This window comes from Nelumbo lutea, chromosome 2 (assembly GCF_056320005.1).
Source record: "Nelumbo lutea isolate HS-2025 chromosome 2, American lotus-T2T, whole genome shotgun sequence".
Classification (NCBI taxonomy): Eukaryota; Viridiplantae; Streptophyta; class Magnoliopsida; order Proteales; family Nelumbonaceae; genus Nelumbo; species Nelumbo lutea.
The window spans coordinates 4,127,836-4,136,982 of NC_142685.1; the positions used below are offsets into that span (position 1 = coordinate 4,127,836).

Sequence of the window (9,147 nt, forward strand, 5' to 3'; positions counted from 1 at the left end):
CCTCGGGATACGGATTCCTTCGGTGTCAGGTACAGTGCGGTTGTCCAGTTCGACGTCCCGGAGGCGAAGTGCTGGAGCGGTGTGTGAGGTGAAGTCTTGAGTTTAGATAGAGACGTGGCCCGAACTACCATGGGGCGGGCCAGTTTGGGTTGATGCCTTTTGTAAGGCTCGGGGTCCAAGGGAGAGCTCGTGCTCCTTGTGGGGAGTTCGGGCCGCGAATTCCTCTTTTCGGAGTTCGCGCCTTAGATGTACTATTGTGCCGAGCTGTTGCCTTTCCACGTGTTGAGTGGTTACGAGGTCGGGCCAAATCTCCCTTTATCACTTACTAAAATTAGAATTAAGCTTTCTTAGCGGTCTATTTGGTGTTAACATGCTACAGGCGTGCGTTGAATAAGTTTTTCAAGCAGTCTTTGGTGTTGACATTACTTGTAAATGAAATGTTTATATTGAAAGTGACACCACACCACTATATCAACTCTCATCCAATTGTAGTGGAAACGTTTTATGAGTGTTTTAATTCAGAACAATATCAACCAAACAGAAAACTGACGCTTAAACTTAAAATGCCTAGGCATTGCTGATGCATGTAGCAGTATTTTGAGTAGAGGTGTAAAATGGGCTGTGCCGTGTCATGCCACGAGTCAAGCTGACCTGTGGGCCGAGCCCTGGGTCAGGTCGGGCTGTGTATAAAATTATTTATATATGCAATAATTAAATAAATTAATATAATAAAATTAAAAAAATATTTATTTTATTAATATATTTTATACTATATATTATGTTATAATTATAATATATAAATATATATAGGCCATAATGGGCTGGGCCACGAGCGGCATGGCCTGCTCGGTCGTGCCATGAGATGCCGGCCTGTGGACCTAAAATGTAGTAATAATGGAATCCATTGACGGGAGTTAATCTTGGTTCCTTGAATTTAGGATGCAAGTGTACTTGAAGCTTAGTTTTCAACTGATGGACAAGCAATCAATTTGAGCATTTGCCTGAGTAGGAAAAGTATTACATGTCCATCCATCCAATAGCTACTAGCGTCAAAATTTCGAAGAATGAAATTCTTTCCCATTTTTGGTATTATATATACTATAGAAAAAAATCAGGGGTAGGACAGAGCAGGGTACACGTTAGGCCCACTGGCCATACCACGGAGAGTGCGTGGTTCTGTGAACCAAGGTTTTTAAAACTGATCTGGAGAATGAACTAGTCAGGATCCGGTTCTTGAGTCGAATGGTCTGACTGTTCGAATTGAATTATTAGCTGTTTTAACAAAAGATAAAAAATAAAATAGAAAATAATCAAAACTGTTTGAACGATTAATCATCTGAGTCAACAGTTTGTTGATCAAAATCAATGATTTTTGAGAAAAATCCGATTTTGAAGAAAAATAGAACTGGTCATTCCTGGTTTTCTTACTCTGACCGTTGGGTCCGGTCCGGTTTTGAAAACCATTCTGCGAGCTGATCCAGTGCCTGAGCCTCCAAATTGGGCGGGATGCAAATAATCTAAAAAATCAAAGTCTGTACAGCATGGAATTGGGGGGCGGGGGGTACAGAGATCATTTGAGGAGAAAAGAAATGGGCTTTTTTAAAGGGTTTACTCCGCAATTGTTGATATCTAGCAACTTTTGGCCCATGAGTTTAGACGGTTGGGCTTAACCCCTTCGTTCCACCCACCCATTCTTCTCGAAATTATGCACCGCACCTAGGTATAGACTTGTAATTACCCTCCACATAACTGCAAGTGTGGAGGGTAATTACTAGACTGGCCTTATTGGACGGATACAGAAAAAATATGGTAGAGGAAGAGTTTTGACCAATCAAAACTCATTCCTGAATTTTGATAAATAACACGTGATCGGTTACCACGTTTATGATTCCATTGATTCATCAGAAATTCTTTAAATATCATATCTTTTTCATATCATAGTCAAACCGTTTTATAAGAATACGTTGTCAATTGTTAAGGGGAGTACCTTTTTAATGTAAGAATTTGAAGGTATTAAAAGCTTTGATCTTCCTCTACTTTCGGTCATCTCAAATTATAACCGTACAACATGATTCATGAATATGAATACATAGAGCCCGAGGAATGAGGATATATCTAATGTGGTTTTGCAGTAGCCCTTAATTGCTTCCACCGCTCTGCTCTGATCAGTGTCTTCCAATTGCAGAGTCAATAACTCGCGGCTGAGCCATTATCTGAATCTTGTCAAATGAGAATGCTTCTGGGATCGTCTGTACCCACTCCAGGAAGAACACCTTGCCCATTTACACATGAAGCTCATCTCACTCGACTGAACAGAGATAACTTATTCACCCATCTAAATTCATTAAAAACAACTACTTGGGATGGCATAAAGAACTCCATACCCGAATCAGTGGGCGATTTGGGTAATTACATTGAAGAAATTCTCGTCAGTTGATGGATCATAGCTGTGGGGACGATGAAGAAGCATTAAATTTGTTCCATCATTTTCAGCATAGTACACTACACTGCATCGCGATTGATGGACTTTATTAAATTTGAGTACTCTCACTGCACATGTATAAATACAATAATAAATTGCTTTTTGTTTTTTTCAACTGGTTGCTTGTTTTTCACTCCCTAATCCCTCCCCAAGTCCCAATCCCATCTCATCGTGTGTGGGTGCAGGGTGCAAGGTGCAGCTCAGGGAATGAATGCCTGTTTGTTGATGTGTTGGAAGTCGGGTTTGTTAATTTATTAAGAGTGTGTTGTCTTAAAGAAGAAGCCTGAAGCTACACCACAAGGATATTAATATTTATAGGTGTACCTAGAAACAGCAATAATGAATTGCTGTACCAATCAAGAGATAAGGGTCTGTTTGGTTTGTAAGAGTTGGGATCTAGAATTGAAACAAAAAAGGGTTCATTTTGATTCCACAAGTTTGATTGGGTAGAATTCCATTTCAATTCCGATTCCGATTCCAACTGTGAATAAGTAATAACCCTCCAATACTAGTCAAACGTGATGAAAGAATTTAACCCCTCCAAGAGCAAAACTAGTCAACTTTAATTTTCTGTTTCAGATAATAAAGCTAAAGCAGAAGGAATCTTATTAAAAATAAAACAAATAGTACAACATGCGGTAGAGGGATGAGCTTGCACCCAACCCCTCCCCTCATTAAATAAAAAACCAATTACACAAAGAAATTAAAAGCATCAATGTCAGTTTAATTGTCTCGTACTAGTTAACTACACATTCAACTTAACATACTATCATCATCATCATGCGACAGTTCAACTGTATCTGAAAAAGTTGAACCAAAAGTCCGAAGGATGACCTGTCCAACGCTGAAAATTCTGGAAGAACAGTAACCCAGTCCATTACCATCTGCCACACTTGTAATATATCAGCATATATTCTTTCTATTTTCATCATCTTGTCCTCAAGTGGTCTTTTCTTTTCTTTTTCTATCCAAAATCCAAATGCGAGAGAACAGAACTCCATAAAAGTTGTCTTTTGTTCTCCTGAATTGAATGTTAGGCCACACTTCAAGCAAAGGTTTTATCTCATATCTGGATTGTTATTGTTAGGATAAATAACTTGTAATTCTATAATTTACAAACTGCATATATAAGCAAATCTATGCCCTCCTTACAAACTGTTCTATAATTCTATAACTTCATCCCTTAATTTTCCAAGTGACTTATAATAAGGAAATTCTTTGTAAAATTTATCAAAAAAAAAAAGGAAATTCTTTGTAAAGTTGTCACGTACAGACACGTTGCAAAATCATCCGATCATTATAAAATTTTGGGTTCTCCGTTGAACAAAACAAAGAATTAAGCTGCAAATCCACTCAATAGTGATCTTGTTGACCTCCACATTTAAGTAATGGCGTTCAACATGACAATACACGAAGTCGGCAGGATGTTGTCATGCTGGGTGACACCCTATTGGATTCGACCATGCACGTTCCTCTCCACTCTCCGGTAAAGGTGAAAGAGTTACAAAATCAACATTCTTTCGATTCTTAAGTTCACGTGCGGGAAGTCGGCCACAGGGGATTGTGGAGAGAGAGAGACACAGAATAAACCCTTAACTGGAATTTTTTCCATTAACTGGAATATGTATCATACAACTGTTACGTATTCACTCATTATGCTTATCCAACGTGCCTATTACGTCCGAGACTCCGAACCCAATACCAAGACATTGCATTACCAACTGCGACTCCAATAACATTTATAATACACGACAGCTTCTAAAAATTTTTAGGATATCCAGTTATCCACCATGGAACCAGGCAGTTAGGCACGCATTAATCGACTTCCCCAAAACCGGGCTAGTGGTTTCCGCCATCCCCGACCACGTCATAACTACAATTATATCACGCGCCCCCTGACTAATTATTGATGCTTCCACCAGAACGAATGGCTAGCATTTTTAACCAAGAAAAAGATTAAAAAAAAAGGTGCGAGAGACGGGTTTTACAACGGCCAACCTAACAACCATAAGAGGGTCGAGTCAGTTCAGTTAAGTATGTTAAAGATTACTTTTATCCTGATTTAGAAATAAAACAACCCCGCTTGATTTGTCATTATTGGTGATGGTTGTATCACGGTGCGCCAACTTTCCAGTTTCCACATGCAAATATGCAAATATAAAAAAAACGACAAAATTCAATTTCCTATGCTCAAGGTCAAAACGAGTCCCGTGAATCAAAATCACTAGTGAATTAAAATAAAATAAATATAGTGAGAGTAAATTGGAGATTGGGATAATCATCTCAAACCAAGAAATAAACTCCCAGTAACTCCAAATTCCAAGCGAAAGAGACAATCCGTAACCTTAAACAAGGGAAAAAAGTGAAGGCTTTTTAAGTACGGTTCCACACCCCCCCCCCTCCCCTCTTATGCTTGTCTCGTTTACACCACTGCGTGCCGTGTCTTGCAATCCAGGTGGAGAAATCTCTAATCTTTCCCCTCGCATTTTACATCCACCTCCATTCTTCACTTTGCTTCTGTTTGTTTCTCCTATTTTCCTTTTTTTTTCACATCGTTTTTAGTTACAAAATACACAGACGCCTACTTTTCGTACGTTTGTTTAATCTATTTGATTGATGACGGGTTCGTCGCCATGTCTTTTGCTCCCGTGAATGCTGCTACGTGAGACGTTTTCTTTTTTCCCTGGTGTCTTTGGCTTCCTCGGTATGCATTTTGCTCTGACTCCCTCAATTTCCTTGTCGGCTAGGTCCAACTTGGAGCTTCTGTCCACCCAACAAATGAAGATAACAACAAAGGAGCAGAAATAAGAGCAAATCACGGATAACCACCTTATTAAATAAGACAAGGACAAGTGTTAGGCTATTAGCTGAGTACCAAACTAGTCCGGATCTGCTTGCTTTATTTTTTTTCCTTGCTATACTAAGCCATCAGTGTGTGACAGGTGTTCAAGACTACTGTTGTTATTTTTTCACCTGTACGGATATTACACACGTGTAATAGGCTGGAATACTTGTCACACATTGATTGCTTGGCGTAATCCTCAATCAATCAGATCTGAACGGGACCGGGACCACATCATCTACTATCGTCCTAGCATATATCCTAACAACTGTAACTTGTAGACTTGCAGGCATCTGATTGTTCAATGCCAAATGCTACAACGTGGAAAACACTGCACACTCCTACTTGATGACCTCAGCTTCCACAAAAAGCTGAGGATTTTCCGTACACCATGATCCCCAGTCCTCACATTGCTAGTATAATCCCAATTCACCCTTTTTTCCCCCTTCCCCAATCCCTATCCCTCCCATTCCCGGCCAAAATCCCCATCTCCTCTCCCCCATTCCCTTCTAAGGGTGGAGGAATCTTCGGTCTTCAACATCGCAACGACGATGCGTCGGGGTTGAGGCCCGAAAAGGCGGAAAAGAGCCCTTACAACTTCTCCCAATAACAAGGAAATCGTACACATGGCCAATTCAGTGTCACCAATATGAACTCCATGAACGCTACGTATTGGACATATAATCCTTGTGTCACTTTGTCTGTTCTCTGGACCAATTGACCACATGAACTAGATCAGCACCCTCCATCACACCAGGCTGCCCATCTTGCTAAGCTAAAAATTTGGCTTGGCCGGTGGCCAGAAGCCAGCGACCCACTACATACATACACAGTCCCCACCACAAGAGGAAAAGAAAGATATAAATGAAAAGGTTAAATGGCAAAGGTGAGCGCGTACTTTCGAAAAGGCCGTACGAATCTCAAATTCAAATCCGAACAGAGACTCTCAGTCTCCGTCAGACTACCAGGAAGAAACGCCAGTATACGATTTCAAATGCTTTTGAAATAAAGAAAAAAGTACCGGGCTACTTTGGTAAATTTAGTGTGGTTTTAGTACCTAGGTCCATGCCCTAAACATATACGACAAAAAGGATCACCTGCAGTTGCCAAAACCAGGGACTCTCTAAACTCTGAAAAAAACAGTATGATTGAAAGCTAGAAACAAAGTAAGCGAGGGGCCTTACCGATCTGCATTGTAAGAAGACGATCTCTTTAAGGCTGGAAACTCGTCTTTCTTCGTCTCGACCAAGCTTCCACTGAAGTACTCTTTATCCTCTAACCGTACCCCTCCATAACTAGGGTTTTCCATCAAACACTCTACCTCTTTGGTTACTTGATTCGATGCTCCGCGGGGTATCCTCGCTCGGTAGTGCGAAATCAACGAAAACCCTTGATCCTTCCCGGATGAAGGCATGGTGCTGCAATCCTTGATGGAGATTGTGCCGCACGAAATTAATTGCATCAGAACCGCAGAGGCCTTCATCCTTCCGCTTGAACTAATATTAGCCGTCTGATCTCGAATATCTGCTCCTTCAACACCACCGGAACGGCTAATGAGATGTCCGTCAGCCTTGATCAGAGATTCTAACGTTTCTGGACTAGAGGACGATGGTGGAGGGGAAATCTCTTCCCTGCTCAACTCCGTACTTTGATCTTCGTATTGTTCCTCCTCAATTGGGGGAGCCTTCTCTTGCACCTCCTCTTCTCTGATTATTCTTCTTCGTCTTCTCTTGTCGTCGGTCTGCGTCGACGCGTCGGCGGCCTTGCCGGCGCACTCGCCGGTCGATTCGGTCTTGTAGACTTTGTATTCGTGTAGGTCGATGGAACTCCATGACTGATTTCTCCTCCGGACGACTACCGGGAAGTCGCATTCGACGGTCGGCTTATTTACTTCCGGTGGCTTTTCGGAGGTTGGGGATACTGTTTCTGAAGATCCCGGAGATCTGAAGCTCGAAGAAGATTCAAGAAGCTCTGAACCCTTGAGAACGTATTCCTGGCCGTGTGCAGGGTAGATGAAGTCGTTCTCAGACAAATCGTGCCAGACAAATCCGTTTTTATAGCTCCTGAGTGACACATTGAATCAAAAACAGATACTCTAAGTATTAGAACTGAAGAAGTAGGGATTAATTGGAATCTACCGTTTGGAAGACCAGGAGTACATGGACGGCATGCCTTTCCCCCGTAGTACGTTCAACCGGTTTATGACATCTGAATCAGGAACGACAGAACATAAATGGAGAAGAAACATTCAGATAACTAACAAATTTACAAAACCCTAAGCATGTTCACTGAGAAACCATTGAGGACTAGCAGTTATTATTTTTTTGTTCAGACGAACCTCTGAGATATAATCCTTCGCTTGAAGACAGAGGAACCTCCATGAAGTGAGGATGCTCGAGATGGCCATTCCTAGAGAGATAGTAAACAACAGGAACTTTCCTCTCCGTCTTAGGCCTTGGCTCTGTCCAAATCTTTGTTCTTTCAGGACTCGTCTCTCTGTCCTTCCATTTCTTTGGAATCTGAAGTTCGGTTCTTCCTCTTGAAGTGACAGCCATTACTCTGCACCAGCAGCAGTGTACGAACAAAATAATGTGAAGGAAAGCTCGAAAGGTTAAACAAGGAAAAAATACTGCAAATTTGGAATGGATCAAAGATCGTTGGAAGAAAAAGAATCACACAATAAATGCGAAGAAACTTCGGAAGAAAAAAAAAAAAGAAAAATGAAAGCTTAAAATAGAAATCACCCGAAGTGTTTACCGTGGAAGAATCGTCGGTCCTTGGAAGATTTTGGATGAAGAACAGAGAGAGAGAGAGAGAGTAGAAACTAGAGAAAAGGGAGGGAAGAGGAAGAAATATAAAGGAGGGAAAGGGAGGCTCGGAAAGGGAGGTGTGGACGGAGGCGGGCACGGGGAGATTCAAAATGGGATGCCCCAACAACAGCAAGCCAACAAACACAGTCTCATAGACTTCAAGTACTTAAAATATTATTTTAATTTTGTATCTCGCGAGTCGCGAGTCGTGTCGCGCTCGCGTTCAGTTGATTTGATAAAATAGGAAACTATTGTGATAATCGCCGATTTGATGTAGCAGAGTAGAGTAGAGTAGAGTAGAGAAGGTCTGAAAAAGTCTCGATAGGTCATAGGTGCACGGGGAGAATGAAAGATCATCATCATCATCTCCCTTTTTCTTCTTCACATCATCCCATCACACTTTCCCAGTTGATTATCAGATTGGAAAATAATTGGACGCCTTTGAAAAAAATTGTTTTTCAAAGTAATTTAAAGTTTGAAACAGAAATTCCCCCAACTTCTATTTTCTAATTTTAAGGTTTGACTTTAAAAAGAAAAAGAAATTCTCTAATTTCTGATTGATGTTGATGCTCCTGAGTTTAAGCATCATGTTATACGGGACCAATAAAATGATTCTTCGGTATTGTTAACCGGATGCCAATCCAACGGCATTGGAATTGCTTAGGTAAAACTATATTTGAAGAAACTGGAGTGAAGGGCCAGATAGATATAGGACATCGTACACAGTAGAGACAAGAAACAGAATAAGATTGGGATCGGACAGTCCTCAATGGGAATGGCTTTTCCCATTTCAACAAGTAGAACATTTTCTTCCTTTTTTTTTATTTTTTATAACAAAAGACAAAAAGTCTGAGAGGGACTTGAGTGGAATTTATGAAAATACAAGCCCAGACGTGGGAATGCCCCCAAATTAACTCATTAGAAAATGACAATCTATAAGATAAGCGCCTTAAAGGATGAAGGTGGAGGTTTGCCCTTTCTTTGCGGATAGAGTAGAGTAATGATGTAAGGAT

At 40.9% G+C, this 9,147-nt stretch overlaps 1 protein-coding gene across 1 annotated transcript; it reads right to left on the minus strand.

Moving 5' to 3' along the window:
- Positions 1-4,693: 4,693 nt before the first annotated feature.
- LOC148868167 (UPSTREAM OF FLC protein (DUF966)) lies at positions 4,694-8,532 on the minus strand. The gene is made up of 5 exons (XM_088974114.1): positions 8,082-8,532; positions 7,663-7,883; positions 7,463-7,532; positions 6,509-7,387; positions 4,694-5,245 (listed from the first exon to the last, which is right to left on the minus strand). The coding sequence occupies exons 2-5, from the start codon at positions 7,877-7,879 to the stop codon at positions 5,083-5,085; spliced, it is 1,329 nt and encodes a 442-aa protein (XP_088830240.1). The 5' UTR covers positions 7,880-7,883; positions 8,082-8,532; the 3' UTR covers positions 4,694-5,082.
- Positions 8,533-9,147: the final 615 nt, after the last annotated feature.

Excerpts from the sequence above, each read along its gene's own strand:
- LOC148868167 (XM_088974114.1), bottom strand. The coding sequence starts at position 7,879 with ATGGCTGTCACTTCAAGAGGAAGAACCGAACTTCAGATTCCAAAGAAA. Across the intron at positions 7,388-7,462 it reads TACTCCTGGTCTTCCAAACG|GAGCTATAAAAACGGATTTG; the intron begins GTAGATTCCAAT and ends TGTGTCACTCAG. Across the intron at positions 5,246-6,508 it reads TCTTCTTACAATGCAGATCG|AAGCTCCAAGTTGGACCTAG; the intron begins GTAAGGCCCCTC and ends TTGGGTGGACAG.